Raw genomic sequence first — 26,359 nt, forward strand, 5'->3', positions numbered from 1 at the left:
TTTCAATCATGTTTTCCTCCTTGATAACCATTTTGTAAAAGTAAAGTATATCTAGCTGCAGAAAAAGGCAAAAAAAGGTGGCATTACCATTTTTCTTTCATGTTCATCCAACCATCGCTCCCCTGCTTTTTACACTTAACTTTTTTTTTTTGTCCTTAGCCAAGCAGAAACTGGAGGATCGTCTAGCAGCTGCAGCCAGAGAGAAGCTGGCCCAGGCGTCGAAGGAGTCCAAAGAGAAACAGCTCCAGGCGGAGAGGAAGAGGAAGGCAGCGCTCTTCCTACAGACCCTCCGCGGCCCTTATTCTGGAGAGCCCGAGGCCAAGAGAGCCGAGCTCGACTCATCAACACAGCTTGAGGTAGGTTACTGCTGGGTCGGTGTTTGTAATTGTTGCATCTAAAATATTGACTTAACATTGTAACACTTCAATTTGTACAAGTAAAGAGTTCAAGTTGTAGTGAATCTGTTAAGTATGAGACAGGGATCTCCAGCATCACAAATCTCTTGCTGTTTGCATTTATTAAACCAATGGCTTATTTCTTAGTTTGTTACTTCTGAGCTACTGTAGATATGTGGTGGTACAACTTGGCGGGCTTCACTGAATAGGACCCACTCTTTATGTAGACATGAAGGGTTTCATTTAAAGTAACGAAAACACTGCAATTCTCAATTTGAGAGGATTATACATAAACATACACATACAACCAAGTATTTTATTCAATTTCTGCAATATGATTCCTCTAAATTTGACACACTGGATAGACCTGAATAGACCTGTCCACACTCAGTCCTGAGGTCATTGGCACATTGATGGGGGGGCCGTGGCTCAGGAGGTGGAGCGTGGCATCCACTAATCAGAAGGCCAATGGTCCAATTCCCAACTCCTCCAGTCAGCATGTCGGAAGTGTCCTCGGTCAAGCCACTGAACCCCAAACTGCCCCTGTGGATGTTTGATGTATGAGTGATAGAAAGCACTGTATGAATGTGTGTGTGTGAATGTGAACTGTAATGTGAAATGCTGCGAGTGGTAGATAAGACTCCAAAAGCACGATATAGATGCGGTCTATTTACCATTTAACATGTTTTGTTGGCCCTGGATTCTCTTTTTGTCCTCTTAATTTTTGTCGTGAGGCTCAATAAGACAAAAATCAAATTTTCTACAGTTGGTTCAGTATCTCTTTACTGAAACGGCCTCATCTCATATGTCTGGGTAGGATTTTAACGTGTTGACGCCAGATGTCATTCTATGTTTTCCAATCATGTGTTATTGGCTCTGCACGACACTTTGTGAATACTGGTAAACACTGCACATCCATCCGGTAAAGCACGTCACATATTTTTATTGAGCTGTTGCTGCTGAGCTGAGTCCGTGCTTATCTCAGAGGAAAGGTCAGTTCTGACTGCTTTTCATGTACAGGCAGCTTTACTCCTGTGGTATGACAGCAATGCCAGTTAGTCATTAGAGGTGGGATTGTTATGATGAAGAAATTGATTGCTCTTTAGCTGCTGGCTGTGATTATTAAGCGCTGCATCTTTTCCTTGACCCATAGTGTTGTAAACAAGAGAGTCTGACCCTTAGATGGAGTTCTGACTTGAGCTTGATATTTAAAAAGCTAATTTCGTTGTTGGTATAACTTTTATTTTATTATTTCATATAAAGGCTGTCCATGCACATGCTTGCACGTTACCGCAAGTATTTTTTCCTAACATCAAGCTGTAAAGAAAACTCAAAAACCTGTTTTGAAAAAAAATTAATCTGTCTGAGCTTTTATATTTATCGACTTCACATGCATGTACACAAACTGGTAAGAGGGACAGAAACTCGTTGTTTTCACTATGGAGCGTTTTAATATGATTTTAAATTGTTTACTGCATTTAATTATAATAAAAGAATGCCATGCACCAAGACCACTACAGTTAATATAATTATTCTGTAAAATGCCCAGAGCGCACACGAGGAGATGGGAAACTAACCACCATGTCACCCACTTATTCACCAGCTCCTCTGGTCTCTGTTTCAGTCTTTGAGATAATTCAGGGTGTCTCCATCTTAAAATTCATAATGCATAATTCAAAACTGCCATAATGCAAATTTTAAAAGCCTTTGTCCGTTATATTAAACATTATAAGGATTGGTAACAATACTTGATAGTGCAAATAGGCCTCGGTGATGGTCATTTGATGTGTTGATTGCATATCAATTTGATGGATGTTGATTGTCAGCTCCTCATGTGATCCCAGCGGATGCTTGGTGAACTGGCTTGTTGCCCGTAAGGCCAGGTGGCGCTGGGCCCACTCCCGTCACTGTTGCATCAGTTGCGTCACTCTTACCCAGCTGCTCGGTGATGGAACTACCAACATTCAGATCATTGGTCTACTGATGAATAAACAGACGCTGTAGTTCAACGTATTTCAAGTTGACATTGTGAATCTGATTGGTGTTCAGTAAGTCTTTCAGGGGGGAATTATTTTGATCTATTTGGAACGTTGAAACTTGTTGAGGAAAACACTTTGCGAGTTGGTGAGTTTGACCACCACCGCTCTGCCTCTTTCTAAAAGGCACATCATCACATCCACCTCCACCATCAGCATTTTTATCGGCAGAAACCCTCGACTCTGCGCTGCCCTCTAGTGGATACATTACTTAAAACCATGCCATCCCTAAGGACACATGGAAGTATACTGTCACTGATGGTTAGGTAGTTATAAACAGACGTATCTCTTTTCGTACGTAAAGGAGAAGATAAACAACCCAAGAATGTTGCATACGAATATTAGATTTCGGTTTTTGAGTTTTAGTTTAAAAGTGTACAGAGGTCAGGTTAAGACGAGGGGAGCTCAGTGGGGAAATGTCTGTTTTATTTTTATTCCTTGATAGAAGGAATAGCAAGGTAATGAGCTTTCTACTATCAGACAGCATGAAGGGGTTGAGAATCAATGTTGAAATCAGATAAACACGACCGTACAAGCCTGCGTAATGATTCATTCATTACAAGAAACACTTTGAAGAACCACTGTTACCTGGATTTGGAGTGAAGGGAGGTCCGAATAGATCCAAGGGGAGTAAAACTTGAAGCTGCAGTGAAAGTTCTGGCAGCAGCTCGCTGGAAGTTACTGCCGTATTTTAGAAGGCCAGAAAATTAGTGATGCAGCTAAAGAGATGTTTAATGAGACATGTGAATGCTGATGCCAGGTCTTTGTGGGGTTGGCAAAATGAGCTGACTTGGATCTGTTGATGTATAAGCTCCATTTATCCCATATAGCTCATCATGCTGTTTATGCGACAACGCCATAGGAGCAAGTGTAACTTTCATTTTTTAAATCATCATGATATAGTGATGGTGCTGCAAGACTTGTGCATTGCACGGGCTGTAAACTGCTTGCGTTTGCTTCAGATTGTCCATTTGGCCCAATTTTAGACTTCATCCAAACCACTTAATTTCAGTTTTAAAGTTTACCACTGTCCTAACCCTAACCCTAAATTCACGTCTGCTATCCACATGGTTCAGGTGTTTTTTATTACCTAAAAAGCTGCTGGCTCCATTTTATTTGGTTAACTCCAGAGCTGCTTAAAGTGTGGACAGAGAGCGACTGAGACTTTTGGAAACAATAATGCAGGAATCCGCATTTTGTTCCTAATTGGGTCCAAGAAAATAACCCCTTGCTCTTACTTTGGATCATTTGTATTTTTTCGATTGCATTCTTTTTGTAACTAAGCAACCTAGGAGCAGATAATCTGCTTCCTGTTGACACCACCATGCCCGTCACCACGTATGTCATTGTGTTTGCATGTGCATGTGAGCCATGTATTGGCTTAGATGCATCCGTAAAACCCTTTTAAACTTACAACACGGACTCCGCTGGATTCATCTGTTAGAGTGATGATCTTGTCAGTCAGACACGGTAACTTCAACACAAATATTTCTCACCTGTTCATTCAGACATGACAGAACAGAGAAGGTGGTAGTGTCACTGCTGAGAAGTGCTGCTAACTGGAAAGTAATGATGTGACGGAGCATGAAAAAACCCAGCCTCTCCCCTAGTGTCAGCTGGGATAGGTTCCAGCCCCTCGCGACCCTCAAAAGATAAGCGGTATAGATAGATAATGGACGGATGGATGAGCATGAAAGAATGTTCTCAGTTCTTTCACAGGCTGCCATCAATGATGGATTCTAAAAATTATATTGCAGTTGAAGCCATTATTAATGACCACTGTGAGCATGAGGGAAGCTCGCCTATTTCTCACAGTGACTTTTCTAATAAATTTACTCATCAGTTTCCTCATTTATTATAGATTCCTGCTGCCTAGACCACTTTATAATATCTTTTGTAGACCTAGAATGAAAAGAAATAAGGACTCATTTATTCCTATTAACTCACATTCTGTTGGCAAAGTTTTTTCCTGATTCGTCTTCCATGGCCTTGGCTTTAGTAGAAAATAATGTAGAATAGAGCAGATGTTTCACTTTGCTAGTCTTATCCGACATGAGAAACAGTTCCTTAGCACTGTAAAATAGCTCATTTGCAGAGTCTCATTAGAGTCGTTTATTTCTATGAGCGTAGGAGATGGTCATTAAGTGATGATGATTTATTGCTGTGTTTTACTTATGCTAAAAATACGTGTTTAATCTCTATGAATTTAATCTGTTTTAACCTTCTGCCTGAACTCTATATGTTAATCTGAGGAATTCACTTAAGTCTTTTTTAAAGTGTTATGGAAATGTTACTGTATATAAATATAGACGACTCGTTTCCAATTCCTCCCACTACTTGAAAATGAAGCCGAGATATTCCAGATGCAGGTACTGCAATCATAATAATAACAATAATAATAACACATCTCATTTATATGTTGCTTTCAACAATTATTATCAAAGACACTGAACATAGGTTGAAAAACAGACAAAGCAAATTACTACAAATATAAATTATACTTTAAAAGCAGCTCTGTTCAATCAAACTGTCAATGACATTTGACAATTTTTTCATATCATATATAAGAAAAAATTATAAACTTTCATACTTGCCTTTTAAATAACAGATACCCTATATGTGAAGTGAACTTTGATTTTTTGTTTTGCCCATGTCCCATTTTCTAACATTGAACGGGATGGGGTTAATGGCCTATACTGCTGCCAGCCAGCGGGGGGGCTCTTATGCTGTCCATCCTAATATACAGTCATTGGGTCCAACTCAGTTTGATGGGCGTTGTGACTTACATATAACATCATGTCTGTCCAAAAAGTAGCTCTGGCCCCACCCACCCCCAACGATACACACATGTTTGTATTTCCAGCTTTAAGACTCTTGATGTTTCTGCTTCCTCTCCTCCTCCCCTCCTCCCCCTCCTCTCTTACCCAGGGAACTTTTCATTGTTAATGTCCTAACTTCCGTATCTCGCCGCAGCAGGTGTGTGACGGGGCGCCCATTTCCTTGGCCTGGTGTTGGGATAAGCTTCCCATGTGTCAGTCCTAATTTTAAACCAAACCTCGCTCCCTATCATTTCATTATCTTAGCCTCAGCCCCGACAGCAGATAGTGTGCAAACAGAAAGGTGTAATAAATATTCTTCCCTTTCTCTGTTTCCCTGCCTGTTTTTAGATACTTGTTGTTTTGTCTTCCGTCGCAAGCGTTTCTCTCTCCTTTCTTTCCAGGCTCTTCCTCTTAACCTCATTTGCCTCCTTCTTTCATCTTCTTCGCATCATCCTCATCATCCTCTCCCTCTCTCTTTTCATGCTTCACCCGTTTTGTAAACATTGTGGCACCTAATTGACAGTTGAGTGGCAGAGAGAACCGCTCACTTGTTAAGCTAGGAGAGCTACATTTTAATTGAGCTAGACGATGACACACAACCACACGCTCCCTTCATGGCTTCCATGAGCATTACTCATCTCTTTGTCAGACGTGTCATTCATGTCAAAGTTGGCTTTTAAATTAGGCCATTAATTATCCGTCTCCCTTACACCACCATGAATGCCTCCATATACTTTGTAGCATGGGGGGGCCCCAGGAGCAATCTACGGCCTAATCCTAGAAGATGACATGTGACCTTGAAAGATTTAGCATCATGTTTAATCTGCTGATGGAGCGGGCCCCATCTTTCCCGTGTGAACCCAGCAGCAGAACAATCTAATACGAGCCGACAGACCCACACTGGGGTAATTAGAGGCACTTTGCCACTGACAGTTGTAACTCAGTGTGTAGCCAGATGGCTGCACTGTGTTGTATAACCCGAACCATCTTTTAATCAGCTGAGTAAGGAAAGAATATGAGTAATAATTTCCCATGAGACCAGGGGACTTTGAATCTCCCTGAGCCGTCCACTTATGATCCCATCCCTCTTTTAGCACTTTTAATATCATCCTAAAAAGAAGTTCTCCTGATGTCCATTTTTTTCCACCACTTTTCTACTCCGTATCGAAAAGATATCGTGCACAGATAACTTTTATATTTCTCTCTGTTAAATAATTAATCAAAGTATGGAAATATGTGTGACAATCATTTATATTTGGGGAGGTTTAGGAGTGAATGTCTCACTGGAAATCACATGTCAGTTATTCTTTGAACCGTTTCAAGCAAACGATTAACTTTTCCTTCACAATGGTAGTTGGATTATTCTGTAATATTCTGTAGCAAGTGACCCGGGGGATTTTGCATGAATACATGTCTTAATTCACTCAACCTTGTGCATCACCTGCGTCTCCTTAAGTGGCCAGGCCCCCATATTGATTGTCCGCAGATGCATAGAGATAATAAGCATTTGGGAAAGTGTGCAATGTCCCTAATGGCAAAAAGGGGCGACACTGACTGTTTAATTCAATCAATACATTATTTATGTTCTTTTTTTATCTTTGAACCAATTAAAACAGAGAATCCTCTTCATTCTCCCTTTGTCTCTAGATGCAAGAAGCCCTCTCTGTTCTGTCTGACCTTGCGCTGCCTCATCTTTCCTCGACACCGCCTGCGTATCTTCAGGATCAAAAGCCTCCCAAGGAGAGCCATGGATCCCATCGCAGCAGGGCGGCGCCGACCTCCTCATCCTCCCACAGAGGATCAGACCGAGACAGGGATAGGGACAGAGATAGAGACAAGGACAGGGACAGTCACCGAGATAGGGACCGGGACAGAGAGAGGGAAAGGGATCGGGACAGAGAGCGGGAAAGGGATCGAGATAGGAATAAAGATCGAGACAGGAACAAAGGCAGGGACAAAGAGAAAAAGAAGAAAAAACACAAGCGGAGGTCAAGGTCGAGGTCAAAGAACCGACACGCCCTCCCCACGGCCTACAAGAAAGGCCGCCGGTCCCGGTAAGACATCATGCACACTCCCCTTTCTCACTTGTTCACAACTGTCTGTGGAACAGCTGTGAATCTTTACATCTGAACTTTTTTTCAAATTTAGTTTAAGAAATGAGGAGTTTAGAGAAATAATATCACAATTTTCTCACAATAGTAGTTTGTAAATTAAATCGTCAATTAATGCAACATGTAAATATAACAGCCGGTGTTGCAAGTTAACCGAACTGAATCAAATTGTCCTCCTAAAGACTCACTCACTTCACGTATCCATGGTTGTGCTGAAAGATAAAATTCTGTTTCTTTCTGTATGTGAATCCAAGGCTTTCAATTTCCACAGACAATAAAATAAATATTAATGTCCTACTTAAAGAAGCCAGTCTGTGATTGCTGCTGTTAAAGGTTTGGGACGTTTAATGTGACAGGCTGAGAACATGATTATGAATCACCCTCTGTTTGCAGTTCCACTTCAGCTGAAGATGTAGTGCATAACGCACTTCAATCATAGGAAAAACAAATATTAATGGAAATAAATGATTCCTTCTGACCTTTCACTTGCTTCTGTTTCTAATGCTACGCTTTCTTTCCCTCTTCCTGCCTCTCGAAAAAGAGAGTGAGAGGAACAAATGCACAGAAGAAATGCACAGTCTAAAGAGGAAGAAAAGAATATATGAGAAATAACATTTAAAGAAACAATTTAAAAGGGTCGAGAGACAGTTATTAAGCAGGAAGTGCTTTATTTTTGCCATTTACCTGTCAGGCTGAATTGAACAATATCGACCAGACAGCTTTGTTTTCCTCCACAGCACTGACTGATTTCCCTTCACTTGTTTGTTTTGGCTGGGTTTGTTTCTATAAAATAAATATAATTCCTTCGCTAACCCACTTTTTCATGTTTTTTAAATTACATGCATGCTCTGCACATGAGCCAGTGGGAGAAATTAATTTAGCTGTGCCCTTTCTGGAAGGAAATCTGAGAAGTGCATTAATCTCTTACATAACCATTAATATTTAATACTGTTTTCTATTCAGGTTAATTTAGAGAAACACTATTTACATATTAAAGGCCTGTGTGATATAGTTGTAATTCATAGACTTATGGCCTAGTTGCTTAGTACTTGGACTTTCTTGTATACTCACTTTTATATTATACAAACTAAATGTGCTCTTTTAACTGCCTTAATGTGAACTGTGCCACATTGAGGTACTTAGATTGTCCAATTGAACTTATTCACACTTTCCTTTAATCCTCATTGGCTCTTCCATACTATCTCTGTTCTCTTCTCCCTCTCTTTCCATCGTCTTCTCTTCTTTTTCATTTCAAATGCATCTTCCGAGGTTTGCCTCCTGTAATTGAATGGCCTCCTGCCGTCTCACACCTCCTCTGTCTCTGCTCGTCTGGCCAGGTCCCGTTCACACTCCCCGGGGAGAAGAGAAAAGAAGGGCAGCTCATCAGAGAGGAGACGTGAGGAGAAGGAGCGGGAGCGCCATCATCCCAGCAGCAGCAGCAGCGCCGGCGTACCCAGGGGGCATTCGAAATCCAGGTAATGCTAACAGCAGGTGTCACCAGCCTGTGATCAGAGGGGGAGTCACGGGTCGGAGCATACAGCACCAAATGTGCTTTTTTTACACCTGTCAAGGCAACGAGGGGCTTTGCCATTTGTCACAGACTTTAATGTTTGATGCTTTCATTATTTCTTCTCTAAACTAGTGGAAAACTGCTGATACTATGTGTCCATTTGCGTTGGCTTTACAACATATGACAAGATACTAAAACCCTGATGACCCCTGAAGGAAGCAAGCGCTGCCTTCAGAACATGTCCCCTATGATACACTGTGTATTGCCTAGTGTTGCTGTCTGAATAGGAAATATTTGAACTCCTGCTTACTCCTGTCTCGCTTTGTACCTCTCAGGTCACCTTCTGAAAAGAAGAAGCGCCTCTTGTCGTCCTCGGGACAGATGCAAACTTTGGGTTCCTCTCTCTCTCCGTATAACTCACCCAGCAGAGTTTTATCCCCATCAGCTAGCCCCGCCTCCAGCCTGACCCACTCAAGGTAACCCTGTTATATATTTTCTTGGTGTTCACATATGAAGTATGTATAAGGTGATTGTCTGGGTGAGACCTGTCTGGGTAGAGCACGGAGGAGACAGGATATGACGAATATATTCCACTGCACAAGGAACAGTGTTAAAATGCCCAAAACTCTTGGATCTGGTATTTCCAAGTTGATCTTTTCGAAAACAGAAGCCAGACTGACTCTAATTAATATCCTCTCTGTTTACAACTCTTGCTCTAAACATGTTTCTTCTGTTATTTTGTCCAAAAAAAACCTCATCCCCGATGATTTTAGCTTAGCAACCAGAACCAGTACCTGGCGACCTGTAAAGGTTTGGATTCCTCCACGTTTTCCACTTGCTCATGAAGCTGTATTAGCAATAAGTCCAAGCATTTGAAGGGTTTAAGGGGTTGTTTAAGATCAAACGTGTTAAGACTGGTTTAGAGTGTTTTGTGTTTTTTTGTCTGCTTTTACAAGAGCTGCTTGGTGCTACTACATCAGAGTGTCAGGGAACAAAGCAGCTCTGTCTTGCTCTTTATTGGATTTACACTCCAGTAACCTCAGCCAAACACGTTACCCAAGGTAACATTCACCAAAGACATTAAGCCTTAAAGGAGAACATACCGTTTGAAAATCGGAACAGTATGAACTAAACCTCATTCAGATCTCAAGTACAAACAAACCGTCTCAGCCACAGCCCTGTAGCTTGAGATTTAGTATATAGCATCATTTTAAGACCCTTTTTAAAGGTTTCTCCTTTTATCAAATTTAATCCAATCAAAGAGGCAGTATAATTTTTATCCATTTGTAATGTGTGCCATCAGTATAAACTGCCGCATCATCCACAAGATCTGCAGAAAACAACTGTAATTCCATCTTTGTGAATATGAAAGTGGGTAAAACAAAGCTTGGGTCCTGTCACTGGCGTCGGAGGAATTCTAAATCCACTAAGGATGGAAGATACTTATTTTAAAGAGCCAGTGATAGATTGGCCCGGAGCCTACGTCTTTCAGCTTCAAGGTCTTAAAGCACCAAGATAATCTCCTCTGATGTCTGGGCGTTGTTGGTTTGATGCTTCAATATATCCAAAAAGGAAATAAAGATGTATACATCAATGTTTGCATGGTGCCAGGCACAATGCAGAGTCACGTGGACACAAAGAATTAAGTCATAGTTTATTCATTCCTCGCCCTCCTCTCCCGTTTGGTCCCCAGATAAAACATACATCCATTTTACAAATGGATTCTCAAGTAGAGCGGACCATTTGTAACACCAGACCATTATGAATAAAAAAACACAACTTTCCATTTGTATGAATCCAAAAAGAAATCACTGTCATGTCGACAAACATGACAAGAAAAACGGTCCCTGGTCTATTGGAGGAGATGAGCTGTAATTAATTCTTTCACTTTCTGCTTTTTTTTTAATGTAATAGCATCTTCTTAAGAAAGAAACTTTTACTTTCCCTCTGCCCCGCCATTTCCAAAGCCATCTACGTTTTTTAACTTGTCGATTCTTCCTCCCTCATTATCGTGAGTCTCAGAATGAAAAAGTGGAACTTGCAGTCAAAGTAAAACTGAATAGATTTTGGTGGTCAGAGTTCAAGGTCACTGACTTCACGTCTGTCCCATTATTTCCCACACATCCATTTGCCGTTCTTCTTATTCCTCTGAGAATCTGGAGGCAATCCCAGGCTGACACTGGGCGAGAGGCGGGTGCAACCTGAGCAGATGTCACAGGCGCTGACACATAAAGACAAACAACCACTCGCACTCACATTCACAGCTACAAGCGATTTTAAAGCCACCAGGTAAAATCACCAGTTCTTGTAAGTGCATGTCTTTGAGAAACCCAGAGGAAACCGACCCAGTCACATTAACAACATGCAAATCCCACACGGAGCCGTGCTAATGACACCTGGAGCAAATTTCATCGTCCACTGGGACTCCAGGGCTTTGTGGTCAAAGGTCACTGTGACCCTGCAAAACACATGTTTGGCCTTAGTTCAATAATATATACACTAGCTACACATTTCACACAATTGTCTAATAGAGTAAATATCATGAGGTGATGAGGTTTTATATCCAAAAGGTCAAAGGCCAACTTCATGGTCATTACTCATTGCCATGACTCAGGAACATTAGGTGGTTTACATTGTGACTTTACATCTTGAAACTAGATGTTTGCCGTCTGCATACAACAGCAATACGATAACTCCAGTAGGGTATTTCTGCTTTTTGTTACTTGTATGTATTGAATTATCTTTTCCCTCAGGTGCCGGATAAGCGGAATCATTCCTGGAGATTTATTTTTGTGCGTTTTCTGTGTTAACAGAAGTTCTGCATCACCTGCGTAGGCGGCGCACAAAAAAACTGTGTGAATGGATGTGAGCTGGTTTGTGGCAGTTTCAGGTTTTGCTGTTGACTTTCTGCAGAGAATGGAGCCACAGAAGCATAATATAATAATCCCATATTTTATTTTCACACAAAATTGACTGACGGAGATATTTCCTGTGTAGGAGTGATGCCGGAAAACTCTGCAGCATCCGCAGCTGCCTGATCTGCAGTTTCCTTTCACCTGTTGTGTTCAATCAACTTGATGCACACGCGTTTGTCTATTTTAAAAGTCCTTTTGATAAATAATGAAATGTTAGATGCTGGTGAGATTAAAAGCTGTAGACAGAATCATGAAGTTGAATTTGAGGCCAGCAATTTTGGCACCTTCCGCTGTTTGTCCAGATGATTACACGCTCGGCTGCGTCTGACAGTGTTGACGTGATAGTTGTGGTTTTTTTGTTTGTATATTTGAGTTTTCACAGGTCAGGTTTCTCTCTTACCTCTCACTCCTTTCCCTTTCCCTCCTTCGCTCCCCAAGCCTGTCCAGCTTTGAACTTTTCAGAAGACATCATGAATACTGTATGTCCTCTTCTGTTTTCATGATTGGCTTTCTGCCTCCTCTCCCTTTTTTTGTCTCCTCCTCACAGGGATGGTTCTCAGGAGAAAGACAAGGCGGTGTCCTCATCCATAGTATCCTCTGTTCAGTCCAAAATAACTCAGGTACTTTCATTGTTTTTTTAAATCCCAGATGCGTCGGCTGTCAAACTTAAAAGCCGAGCCGGTAAAAGCAAAGAGTGCTGTTCTGTTTCCAGCATGCAAATAGAAAGGACACACAAAAAATATCTGTTTTAAATACATCCTGCATTTAATACATATTTATCTCATAAAGAAATTCTTCATCATGCCTTATAGATTTGTATAATACACTCAGACCTTAAAGTTTCTTCAGATCTCAAACTTTACAACAAAAAATGACAGTCGCATGTGTTTCTTCAACATTTTGTTCCAAAACCGTGAGCATCGCTATTCAGCAGCAACCGTCTGCGTTTCTTTTTGCTTTCGGAGCTCGTCCACGGGGATTTGCTCCCATTCAGCCAGGAGAGCATGAGCGAGGTCGGCTGCTAATGAAGGTGGCGCTGAGGTCTCGCTCGCAGTCACTGTTCCCGAAATTAAATCTAAAGGTGTTCGAGGGGGTTGAGGCCATGTTGAAACAGGAAAAGGGCCCTTCACTAACTATTGCCATTAAGTTGGAGGACACTTTAGCTGAAAAGTGTTTTCACGCCTATAGTTTGTTTGATGAGTTTGAAAACAGTTTTTTTTGTTGGTTCCGCTTTGTTTTCACACAGAAACACAAATGCTGCAAATACTGCAAACCCCATGAGAACGTCTACTCTTCTTATTGTTCATATGTGTGTAGGCAGGAGCAAGAAATTAATTGAGGAATAAGGTTCTGCGTTCTGGACACGTGTGAGAGAAACATTGCACCAACATTTAAAGAAACGAATGATTGGAAATTTAATTTGCTCATAACTCTGGTTTTTATCTGGGCAATATCCAAGGGTCTTGTTTAGGGCGGTTGTACCTGATCTAACCAGACTAGAAACTAGGAATTATGCCTTTATATTTCTGTATGTTTTAGCTTTAAGAATTCCTTTAAAAAGGTTATTCCAGGATATCTAACCTGGGGTAGACATGTGTAGTATTGCTAGACTCTGAACAAAGACCCAGAATCAAACAAACAATTTGAGCCGTTCTCAGTGGAAAAAAGCTCATTAAGTAAACACTGTAAACGCAGTTGCCCTTAAAGATTACATTGAAGCCACAGCTGCTGTGTCGCAGCTGGTGGAGACGATCCATTGAGCCGATTCCAGTTTTTGTAATTACTTTACTCACCCACATTCGCAAACATGGGGCCCAGGTTGAGAAAAACCAAATATAAAATATTCCCCTTTAATAGAACCTAAGATATCAGAACCAAACAATGACAAACGGCTCCAGACCAAATATATACAGAAGCATTCAAGCCTGTCAACATACTTTTGTCCTTTTATAGTGTATTGTAATGTAATGACCGGGTTATGTGACAGTTGAAATGAAGCTAAGTGGTATGTTGAACACCATGTTCCCCATTGGGCTCACAATGCCTGGAATAATGTGTCTGAATAAATGTTACCCACTCATTAGTCTCACTGTAACCTCACACACACCTCGCCAATGAAGTCTGACCCGCGGTGCAGGTTTTCCCCGGTTGCATCTGCAATGTCCAATTTATCATTGCTTTCACAAATGCACCACGATCACATGCATGCACACGCACATGTTCTGTGAGGAGAAGCTGCAGAACGACTAGAAAAAGGCTAAAGCACCGAATGGATTTAGGGAGAGAGAGAAAACACTGGATCATTAGAGTCTTAAAAACTGCTGGTCTTTTATTTGTCTTTGTTGGTGTTTGTGTCAAAAGCTGTCAATACTAATCTGAGCTCCAAGTCAATGCTCCTGCAGATGAAAATCACAAACTCTTTTTCCTAATTCTATTTTTAACTGCTGTGGAAACACGGAGAAAACATTTCCGTTAAATTTTCAAACTCAATTACCTCGATTTTTCCAAACGCCTTTAATCAGTTGGAAGTAGAAAGACTTTTCCCCCGCAGCCGTCTCGACTTAAAATTCTCCATTAGTGTATTTGATCAATTATTCCGAAATATCTGAGCTCTTCATTTCCAGTGATGCAATATTTTCGCTGCTATCGATTCTCATGCAACCAATCTGCAACTGCATGCGGGTGTAGAGCCCAGTGTGTCGGTGTACACAGCAAATGTGACTTCAGTAATGTTCTGCAAGTAAATATTTTATAAACATGTAGCGTAAAAGAGCATTTAGAAGTACAACAAAAACACCAAGCACCGAATGTAGAGAAGCTGCAGTGAATCCAAGAAGCTAATGGAGGTGAACAGAGTGTGAACTCAGAGGCGACACAAGCTGAAACACAGGATCTGGATCATAGTCCCTCACCTAGATTGGCAACGCTTTGTGTGTGTGTTGGTGTGTGAGAGTGTGTATGTGAGTGTGTGTGTGTGTGTGTGAGTGACTGCGAGTCCCGGTGAGCTTCCCTCCCGACACTTCTCTCGAACCAAAAAAACATCTGACTTTCTCATTATTGCTCACAAACAAACAAACAAAGTTCTCCTCCTCTCCCGTCTTCATCCCCGACAAACCAACAAAAGCAGGCCCCCCCGAAAAACACTGTGTTCGCCCGCAGTCGCAACACTCGCACAGCTTCACTACCACTAACTTCTTATACCCCATCTGTGATGTTTTACAAACACATCGTGAATAATTCAGCACATCCTCATCTGCCTAATGGACTCTTCTTTCCTGAGGGTGCTCGGTCGCTATTTGCCTCATCCCGTCTCTTATTTTCCTAATGTTTGTCTTTGTTCCTCCGGTTTCTGTCTCCTCTCCTTCTCCGCAGTGTGTTTGATGTGGCGTGCTCTACCTAGTGCTCTGTGAGAGGAGCTTTTAGACCTGTAACGGGGCTAAAAAGAGAACATTTGAGGAGAACTTATCCGAAGCGAGAGTGCGGGAATGTGCCAGTTGTAGACGGAGAGAAGGCTCCAGGTGTTGCATAGCTCACTCGGGACCTTCCTTACAGTATAGTGAAGTGTAATCCTGTGAAGTCGAGTGTGGGGATGTTTGCAACTAGCAGCGAATGTGTGAAATTGCCTCCTGAGCTTGCAGTGCAGTTTGCTTTTGAACTGGTTAGGAACTCCTGTAATTTTTAGCCTGGGACAAGACAATTTGAGTATCAGTAAGTGATGGAGGAAGTGGGGGTGGAAGCTGCACAAATTACTCATGAGGTTAATTGCGTTTCCTTCTCAGGCCATCACTGGTGCCTGGGTCTCCATGATAAGCCCTTTCTAGTTTTTATCTAAAGTTTCCTACGTTGCTACACGAGTTTTTAAATTGCATGACTACCAGTGTGTCATCTTCTAAGTGACACCACTGCTCAATTTGAAAACTCCAAAGCTGCCAGTGAGTGAAGCTGCAGAGAAGAAGCAGGTGGACTTCCTGTTGCCACAGGCTTTTAATATCCAGCACTCAGTTGGTTCATGTCTGTGACAGAGTTGGTCATTTCAAATAAGTAGAACAGGACTCAGTGGAGAGGGCTCCTCCTCCGCTAGGGCCCAGCACTCCGATTAAATTTAATCAAACCTGATAGCTAACACAACAATGCAGATAATGAAATCTTAATCTCCATTGTGGGAGAATGGTGCGTTGATGAAAAGACAAACCAAATTAATTCACATTATCTCAGCGAAGCATTGGTGGTGGCTTCAGCTTGGGAGCCTTGTTTTTCACCATGTAATGGCTGGAAAACCCTAGTCCCCAATGAAACCTTAGTTAAATCTGCTGGAGACAGATTTATATTTGGATCGGCACCAAATTACACAAATGTATAGATAGCAGCCCCGTAAATATGCATGATTCTTCTCTTATCAAGTTCCATGCATTATTTCCTGGGATATATGTAAATACGATCAAAAAATTGCTTTCAATGTGAGAATAGAGTGAAAACAAATCCTGGATCCATCTCTTCGTCCAAAATGTAATCATTTGTTTCCTGCCTCATGTCCCGCTTCCAAGTTTGATTTAAATGTCTTTTCAGTTTATCTTGCTAACAAACAAACCAATGGAAACCTTGGTGGTGATAATAAGTTCACATTTCAATTACAGGACCTTTTAAGTGTGAAATGCACCACATCTGTACTCTGTCTCTGATTGGTGCAGAGTAAGTAGTTTCTCTTCAAATCTAAACTTTATTTCATGTTTTACAGCAGGTTGAATGATATAAAGAATATTTAGTTGTACATCCTTTGTGTTTTCGAACTCTGTAAATGAGCTTCACCCTCTTTCAGATTCATGATGTAACCCTTGCTTGCTTCCCTGTGGGTGAGACAGCTGTAATGTAATTCTGGATGTAATTCTTTGCTGCGCTTTTATTTGCCACTTGGCGTTAACAAGAATTCAGCTGTTCTTTGAGCTTCTGTCCACCGAGTTGATGATAATTTGGAGAATTGTTTGTCACATTGTGTGTGTCTGTGTTTTGAGTAATAACAATAGTTTGAGAGAGAAAGCGCCTCTGAGTGATTTGAAGCGACAGCCCCCTTCCCTCTGTGATTACAGCTGTTAATTTGTCTCGTCTGTCAGTGAAGCTCAAGGGTGAATATTTGTCCATGCGTGTTTGAATCACTCTTGGGAGGCAAATTAATTCTTCTCATTCAGCAGTGTAGGCGTTAGCCCCCTGGTCAGCAAGAAATCTACATTTCTACCTCCAGAGGGAGGGAGAGGAAAGTGAAATCCTTAATCTGCACTTAATACGTTTAAAAACAGCTTTAATTTGAATGACTGAGCACAAACTTACACCAATGTCATACAATCCTACTCCTTGGTTCTGTTAGTGGAAAGGAAAGTGGTCTGAAATATGTCAACTAGAACGGCAACAGTTGTAGAACAAATCATTTTATATGGTCTGAAAATATGGGACTTGCAGATATTGCAAATAAAATATCTTCGGTTATATTAAAAGTATCAAGGAAAACACAAATCAATATCTTAACCTGCATCTGCACCGACATACATTTAATGGTTTATTCCCAGTCCCCCATCCCTCCACCAAGTCAGGATGAGATTGGTTTTCGGAGAGTGCAGAGCTCAGCCAAGGCTAATGCTCCATCTCGCCATGTTTGTTTCTTCCAAACACTTTCTCTCTGTTCAGTAGTTTTTGAGTAAAGATCCTTCAGGAGTCAACACATCAGCAGCTCAAACAAAGAGCCGGCAGCTGAATAGTGAAGTGCACATTGGGGAGTTGATTCCCATCGGAAGCAGCATTACCAAAAGTTCTCCGACACGACAGGGAGTAATTAGACTTAATCAAAACGGAAATGTTTATCAGTTGCGGCGCAGCAATACACTTGGAATAATAACAGCAGAGAGTGAACCACATCACTTTCATTTCAATTGTTATTCCAATAAATACCAATAAGAGGTTTTTCCCTTGATACTTTCCACTCAACTTTTTCGTGGCTGTGCTCTGTTGCTTTTTTGAAAGAAGAATAAATAGATGATTTTGAGTTGAACCAGGACTTACAGAACCATCACCAGCTTCTGCAGGATTTAGAGCCAACAGCACACCCGGCCTGATGTAAACAGCCCTCAGGGCCTCATCAGGTTGGCAGCCCCAGCCGGTGGTGGTGTTTTACCCTCAGGCGCTCGACAACATGCCAGTGTTATCGCTTCTTAACACCCACGTTCCTCCAAACCCAGAGCGCCTGTATTCTACTTAAGGTTCATTTGATGTCACATCTTCCTACAACTTGTTTCTCCTTCTGTTTTCAGGATCTCATGGCCAAAGTGAGAGCCATGCTGGCCACCTCCAAGACCTTCCAAGCTCCCAACTCCTAAAGAGGACACGGCTTCTTATTCGTCAAGGCAACCCTCGGTCTACCAGCGAGCGGCGTTCTCCGGCTTCTTGGGAGATTAACGTGATCTGGATCTGTCGCCGCCGTGTTCCTGGATTCATAATTTAATCATGATTTGAGCACCGGCTGATTCGGGTTGGGCTGTGTCTTCTTCTGCGGCGTCACGCGAGTGCAGCGAAGGAGCTCGTCCAGGTGAAAATCTGGTTCACCGGCTGGGAGATCACGTCGACAGCGCTTTGAGGGGAGGCTTAAATAATAATGTTATTGTGCAATGTGTTGGAAGACGCGTTGCCTTCCTCCCACGTGCTGACAGCCATTCTTTGCAGCATTAGCTAAAGCTGCTGGAGGTCTGTACTCTCTCCTTCTATGAAGGGCTGCGTTGTTTTGATCACTTAATTTCCATCCTCCCTCATCTGCTATTCCCTGCTGCCGTCTTCCTTCTTATTCTCCTCCCCCAGCTGTCGTCTCTCTAGCACCTCACCCGTCTAACTCCCAGATGCTGTTTTAAATTTTTATTCTGCCCCTCAAACTGTCTAGTACGTGGCCTTCTATTTTTGTTCTCAGTTTGTACTGTAATGAATTTATTGGAGAGCTACTTTCTAAAGCAAACAGTAAATAAAGTTTCAAATGTGATTTAACCGTGGCTCCGTCTCCTTGTTTTCTTCTTCACCTTGATGGACTCCTCCTCTTCGTCGTAATGTTCAAATCCCCCCCCCCCCGCACTCCTTCTCCTCACCGTCCTTCACTGATAAGATGGAAGAAATTATGTTTACCGGCCCCAAACCTTCACCTCCATTGACGGCGCCAAGTTGAGTGTCCCATCCGATAAACCTGACAAATCTAACATTGGATCTGCCTGATATCCTGCAGGTGTCCACTGAGGCTGCCTGAGCCGGTGCCTGCGACTCGGCTCAGGCAAACCGGGGGAACAGAACTTATCAGTAGATTCCTGCTCGATGACCTCAGGCAGAGAACAAGCTCATAAAAGATTAAATGTTCAGAAAGATAACACTTTTAAAGCCATACAGAGCCTTGAAGGAATCAATAAAATGCCAAAATCAATTAGAAATAAACAGGCCACCGATAAAAGACACTAAAGGAGGTGAAATGTGTTTTTCGGGGGATAGAGCCTCGGTAACAAAGTCCCGTCTATGTTCTCGACCAATCACAAGTCAGTGTCAGCTGTCAATCAAAACAATTCACCCTGTCTTTAAAGCATCAAATTACTCAAACCAAACTTACTGGGAAAATTTGCACTTGAATAAACATCTGTGGAATAAGCATCACCTAAAATGACAGAAACCATATTTGAGGTAAATCTATGTGTTGGAGTTTGGTCCATGTCCCTTCCACTAACATGGATGAGACAGGGTTTAAGACCCACACTTCAGGCAGACATCAGACACTAATCTCCATGGTAACCTGACTCCACCCGTCAGCCTCCTGCAGCGAGAGGTTCACACAGAGCTCAACCGTCTCCTCTCTTCTCTTCACTGTAAGAGATTCCACCGTAGCTCTTTGCTCTCCGCCTTTAACGAAACCATTAGAGCGTCTCCTGCTGCTCCAGCGACCTGGAGGCCTCGTTGGCACCTCCTCCTCTGCAGCTGTAGTAAATCCTGCCTCCTCCACCGTCAGGGAAACTCTACGAGATTAGACACCGACAAAATAAAGAAGTGCTCCGAGCCTCGGGCCACGAGAACGCTGAATATCTCTCCTCTCCTGACAAACGTCAGCAGCTGACACACACGCGCTGTTTGCAACTGATGTTATTTTTTATTTATATATTATATTTCTTGAATATATTGAGGTTTGGAAATTATTATTCTATATGCGCATTTATAAAGCAGCAAACACAACCTGGGCTTTCTGTATCAAACTGTCAGTGCTCACACGTCTCCACCTTCATTTGTGTCGTTCTTTGTTTGATCAGTTACTGTTGTTTATCAATTATCTTAAGGATATTTTACAATAATTTATAACTGTCAAACATTAACATCCCTCACAACACAATCATTGAATTAATATAAATAACTTTGTTTATATTGCACCAAAAAACAGACTTATAAGTTGCTTTACAGGTTAAAAATTAAGAATTTAAGAAGAAAGAATTAAAAGCAGTGTAGCCATCACAACATTAGGGCAGAAATGTTCGAATAAAACATTCATATGATTATATATGTGTTGTCCAACATTAAGTGGGTTCGTGAAAACAGGAAAACACGAAACTCCTGCAGTCAAAACCCCCCACGGGCTGTTTGTCAGCACCGATGGAGCCAGGTCAACAAAATAACTTGAGCTAATAACGTTATCTCCATTTCGCCTGCAGCAGGTTTCTCCTCTCGGGATAAAAAGTGCTTTGTGTAGGATTTACTCGGTTTGAGTGGCAGTGGTCGTCCCGGTCAATGTGGCCCCTGCAAACACGACGAGGTTCAGGAGGTTTTTTTATTCATCTGTAGAACAACTTCAACACATCTCTGTCTGTGAAGATGAGCCGGGGAACGTGAATCTTTTGGAAAACAGTTTTCTGTATCTGTTTAATGTTTAACCCAATCCGTCCTGGACAGTTCTTTCCTGCTCGCACTCATATTTACACCTTTGTCGTCACCTCACCATTACAGGTTACTGTTATAAACATGTCTACCAGGGGCGTTTCTAGGATGGAAAGAAAGGGGGGGCTTAGCCCCTAAGGACAAATATGAACTTTTCTCAAATAGAGAGAAATCATTTTCCTGCTTGTAAAGGAAAGACGGATATACTTGTTTTGACTAGGGCGGAGCTGTCACCTCTGCTAAAGAATCTTCTTATATCCATCTGGTCAATGAATTGGATGATATACCGGTACAATAGCGTTATGAGGGACACTATGACATTTAGTTTTAAATAGCATTAACTGATTATAAACATCAACATTCTATAGGCACTGATATTATTGTTTTAAAATACCAGAGATAGATATTAATGCAAAGAATAGAGAGCTGTCGATAGTTATTTCTTACATTTCAAATTTGCTCATTCACACTCTTGCTCACTGGAGACCAGGGTTCGAATTATCTTTTTGTCTCTAAGGGGGTCTCTATCTCATAAAAAAGTTGGCGCACCGCGCACAAAGCCCACCAAGGCTATACAATTAAATAGCCTAGGCGCGAGCAGCGCTTTTGCGCACGGTAGTCATAGGCTGTATATAACTTGACGCACGCACACAACAGACAGAGACATTTTTGTACAGGAATTGATTTATTTTAATTAACTTCAATATATTATTGATTGTAATAGTCCATATATATTTCATTACTGCCAAATCGGATCCTAAATCTTCTACTATTTTTAGTTTTTTTAGCTGTTAACCCGAAACTTGTCAGGGCCGAATATGAATTCGGCTCCGGTGGCCTTTTTTTCAGTGGCATAACTGACCGTGATGTTTCTTTTAGATGTAGATGTATTTATCTCAAAAGCATGTTAAGCTAAAAGCACACAAATTCTTCTTTTGACTTTATGACCTGTCAAATTCTTTGCATCTACTATGCGATTTGCTCCAGCCTAGTGGTGTGGGGGTGAAGTGCAGTCATGCTGCGTTCATGGGCGTCAGGTAGGCTACGGTCTGGCTATGTCCCGTGGTATGGTATACTATTTTAATTTAACGTCTTAATGGTAAGAGACCACACAGGGATGGATAATGAGCGTTATTTAACATTAAATTACAATGTCACATATAATGTCACGACTATTCTGATAGTCGATTAGTCATGATTATTATTGTCATTATGAATGACACAAATTCTCAATTGCTCTTATTTAGCAAACAGCTTTTAAATTTTGCTTGAGGTTGTTCGAGGCATGTGATGAATGAAAATAAAGACAATAAAAGGTCAATACTTCATTAATAAAAAATTTCTTTTAATAAACTTTGCTGCATATAAGGGTACTGTTGACACAAAAGAAAAGAAAAGAAAAATCAAGCTTTTTTCAATTTAAAACCAAGGACAGGTAAAGTGCTAATAAAAAAATATTAATTTAAAATCAAGAATCCATTTTTCCTGTTAACAAAAATGACAGGGAAAATAACAGCAATATAAACATCCACAAACCAAACTACAGTCTTCTTCGGACTAAATAATTGTGATGAAAAAAAAAAAATGTTTTATGTGAAATAAACGTTTGTCAGGCAATAGGATAACATAACGCTTTTAAACTCGTTTAAAAAAAAAAGTTTAAACCATATTTTTGTAATGGATTCTAGAATCCTGCGCACAGGTTTACACAGGTATATACGTTCATATACTATAACATCTGACTGAGATGACATCTGACATCCGCATCGTCTCCGTTACGATGTCACACGTGCCTCCTCCTCAAATGCGCGTGTCATGCTTCCATGCAGAGCAGGTCCGCCGCACAGATATTGCAGGTAGTTTTTCTGTCGGGCCATGTTAAGAGTGAAGTTCTCCCGAACTTTTGACTTCCTGGTACGCTGGAACGGACGCACCCATTGGCCCGTGTTTTGACGCTATTGCACATGCACAGCTTTCAGAGAGAGGAAGGAAGCGAGATGGCTCACTCCTCAGCTAATTCCACCAGCACCTCCGGTAAAACGACTTTTTGTTCAGCTGCACGGCACGAGAAACACGCGCTATGACGTAACCAACGATTCATCGACGAGTAAATTCGACTATTTTTGTCATCGATTTTTGTAGACGACGTTGACTTATCGTTGCACCCCTACTTCAGATATGAGAGACCCCCTCAGATTTTTGACTTTGTTGCTTTCATGGGAGCTAGTCCTCACTCCAGGGGTGGACTGGCCATCGGGCATACCGGGCATAATCCCGGTGGGCCGTTGACCCAATGTGGGCCGGTCTGGTCCGCTATGTTGTTGTTTTGTTTTTTTTCTCTTCTTCCTCTCTAAATTCCCTCCAATTGGGCCGGCCAATTGGCTACAGAGGGCTAGCAGTGTGTTGCCAGCATCGACACATATTATTGGTCTATTGTTTGTCATTGTCAATCAATCATGGGCTGACAGGCTCAGAGAGCCCTGACAGTGCTGTCAATCACAACACAAACCAGGGTGGGGCGGGACCTCATTGCATTGGCGGTGGGAGTCGCGGGACGGGCTGCTGCTGAAACAGAAACTTAAAATGGATAATAAGAGTAAAAAACGCATCGGGGAAAAAAAGCAGAAGTCTCTGGAGGTGGAGGCTGCTAAATGTGCCAAACTGACGGACCTATGTGGTGCCGGGTTCACCAGCCCAGCAGCAGCAGGTGCGCCGGGAGACGAGCGAGGAGGACTCGACAATGATGAGCGAGTGGAGGCAGACATGTGAGCGCGCATTTTCAATTTTCAATACATTCTCCAAACTGGCTCGTTACTTGAGCAGCGGAGGTTGGCGTCGCACGCCTCTACCGACGGCGCACCTCTCTCTCTCTCTCTCTCTCTCACTCGCTGCCCCCTCCCTCCTGAGATGTGCAGGTCCCGGTGGCGTGTTTGCCGTCGGGGGGGGGCAGCGCGAGAGGTTGGTCTATCCCTCCGCAGGTTCACCTTCAGAAATCTTGTTACGACTTTTACTTCCTCTAGAATAGGATAAGAGATAGTGTCTTATTTTGTGTGCCTATAGTATAGTGGTTATACTGTGGTTTATTAATGTTCTTGGGCAGACACAAGAGGCACTTGTTTATAGTTAAATAGAAGTTCAGATGCACTGGTCCATTACTATTTGAACCTCAGCATCTAGGGTTCAAAATTGGTAAAATTATACATTATATGCATATTGTTGTTGTAATTTTTCAGTCAGTTGAGATAAATCTTGAGGAGAAACATTTTGGGTTGTTTTGTGTCTGTATAGACCTACTATAAAAAGCAATTTGCATTTTTAATTTTAGTTCTTGTACTTTTGATACTTAAGTACATTTCAACACCAGATACTTTTGATACTTAAGTACTTTTAATATGAGCTACTTTAAATTGACGTAACTTATGTCTTCTAAATGTCTTAATGGCAGATGTGCTCGGCTAATTATGTGGGCCGGTCTGAGCCAAAAAATGCCCGGGCCGTTTTGTTCTCCCAGTCCAGCCCTGCCTCACTCTATGGGAGCTCAGCCCCCTCTGGCTCCCACGTAATTCGAACACTGCTGGAGACATTTTCTAACAAAATAGCTAGCTAGCTAGCTTAGTGTTAATATAGCTCATTACAATATTCCCTTTCATTTGCCTCAAGTAAACCTAAATTTAAGCAGGTAACAATCGTTAGAAACTACAGATAGCCACATTCTGTAGCCACCTGTACTTACAATTTCACTCCGTGCATCATTTACTATGAGCTAAACTCCTTGGCTGTAATCCTGCTGTCTTGATGAGAGACGTTACTTGACAGAGTGAGAAAGCCAGCGCAGCAGCGATGCAGACTCCCCAAGGTCCTAGTGCCTGGTCTTTTATTGTTAAGTATTATGAGAGGCTATTGGATTGTAATTTGAAGGGGGAGAAAACATAAAAACCAGAGCCGCACTCACATATATAGCATGTTAGAGTTATAAATAACTCCATGTGTAAAACAATAGTTTAATTTAAAAAAAAAAATTACATTTTTTTTTTTTTTTTTTTTAAATCCCAATAATTATTTGGGGGTGCTGAACAACATTTTAGGGGGGCTTCAGCCCCCCTAAAACAGGCCTAACGACGCCCCTGATGTCTACCTCTGTCACTTGCTCCGGTTTGGTCTCCACCATCTCCTGAGGGAAAAGCTATTTGAATCTGTGAACGGCAAAAACATGGAAATATGGAAATTTACATTGGGTGCAGTTGGGGCTCGATTAAGTTTCTCTTGAGCTGCAGTCAGAGTTTGACGTAGTCGTTAAAAGTGTTGAGACTCAAAACTGTGGGACAATCAGGCCCAGGTTTGGAAAAACATGAATTATCAGCCACAACAAACATAAACTGACATTTATCGCTAGTCAAACCATCACAAGATGTTTTCAGGCACTTCACATGTTTTAACTTTCGAACGTCGATCCCATTAAAGCAATCAGATTTCGATTCCTGCATAGATTTCAGTCTGTATTCATGCTGCATCGTCCAAAGAGATTGAGCGCAAAGTATTTTGTTTCCTCTGGCAACGGCAGCAAAGGACACAACAACACAAGCAGCAGAGAAATATGATTCATATGAGAAAACATGTCTGAGACGTGTTGATTAAACTCAGAGCTTCACTGAGAGAAGAACAGAACACTCCCACTCGTGTCATGTTTTATTGTTTTTAATCAGAAATGATCTTAAACGATCAATTACAACAATTCTCTCTGGAACATCTATCCAGTTATGTAACTGATGTTTGAAAATGGCATAGAATCACCTCCTTAAACTAAAGGTCAATTAAAAAAATTGATAATAATAGACTTTAAACTGAACCTTTCAAAACAGGGATACAAGTCGCTAGGAAACAAATTACACTATATTATGGTAGAAATATGAGAATCAAAACGGTACAGATGACAAAAGAGTTAAAAACCTGATGAAATAAAACTTTTTTAAAAGCGTCAAATAGCCGGTAAGATGTATGTAGAACATGTTATGTACAGTGAAGGGTTAACCTCAAGTTCTGAGAAAATAATCAAACACTCTGAAGTTCCCACTTTACAATAGTGACTTTTTCTCTTTGTGCTGGTAGCATCAGAGTCCTCGCTGTACTTTCATTCCTCTGTTTCTTCTCTCGAGAGCCCGACATCTCGGAGGGAAAGGTCAGAGCGCGGAGCAGCTACACTAGTGCTGCGCCGACAACAGTCTTACATCTGACAGCACTTTTGCTTTTGTGCGCGGGTTCTTCAGGGCAGAGCTGAAAGATTCTGTATTGATTCCACTCTGGCCTGTTAGATAACTGCCCGAGCTGCTTCTGAGTATTTTCGGAGCGGGTCCATGTGAAGTGAGAGGAGGCCAAGATGTCGACTGAAGCCTCTAAAGTTGAGTTATGAGTCCTCCAGGCCGAGTCACGAGTCAAGATTGGGGCTTTTCATGCTGAGATGAAAGTCTTGAAATCAAAAAGAAACCTGTGAGAGGTGAAAGTATTTACCCAGAAGGTTGTTACATATCTTATTCACTAAAAAAATGTGTTTCTCTATTTATATGTTAGTTTCATAGTATAACTGTCAATTCATTTTCTAAACACCCATTTTATTCCAGAACTATGCCTTTATCTTTGTTTCTTTATGT

The 26,359-nt window shown here is 41.6% G+C and overlaps 1 protein-coding gene across 3 annotated transcripts in view; it reads left to right on the forward strand.

The window, feature by feature from the left end:
- The window catches only part of sfswap (splicing factor SWAP), a 43,029-nt gene extending 24,221 nt beyond the window's left edge, over positions 1-18,808 (forward strand). For 2 of the 3 annotated variants that reach the window (XM_061068951.1, XM_061068953.1), the window contains 6 exons: positions 160-356; positions 6,898-7,304; positions 8,699-8,836; positions 9,207-9,347; positions 12,334-12,406; positions 18,083-18,808. In XM_061068951.1, the coding sequence (XP_060924934.1) occupies positions 160-356; positions 6,898-7,304; positions 8,699-8,836; positions 9,207-9,347; positions 12,334-12,406; positions 18,083-18,148 (1,022 nt within the window). In that variant the 3' untranslated portion in view covers positions 18,149-18,808. The remainder of the gene's footprint in view (positions 1-159; positions 357-6,897; positions 7,305-8,698; positions 8,837-9,206; positions 9,348-12,333; positions 12,407-18,082) is intronic. The other variant, XM_061068952.1, reaches the window with a different exon arrangement.
- The last annotated feature ends 7,551 nt before the right edge of the window (positions 18,809-26,359 follow it).

Source organism: Limanda limanda, chromosome 1 (genome assembly GCF_963576545.1).
Source record: "Limanda limanda chromosome 1, fLimLim1.1, whole genome shotgun sequence".
NCBI classification, from domain to species: domain Eukaryota; kingdom Metazoa; phylum Chordata; class Actinopteri; order Pleuronectiformes; family Pleuronectidae; genus Limanda; species Limanda limanda.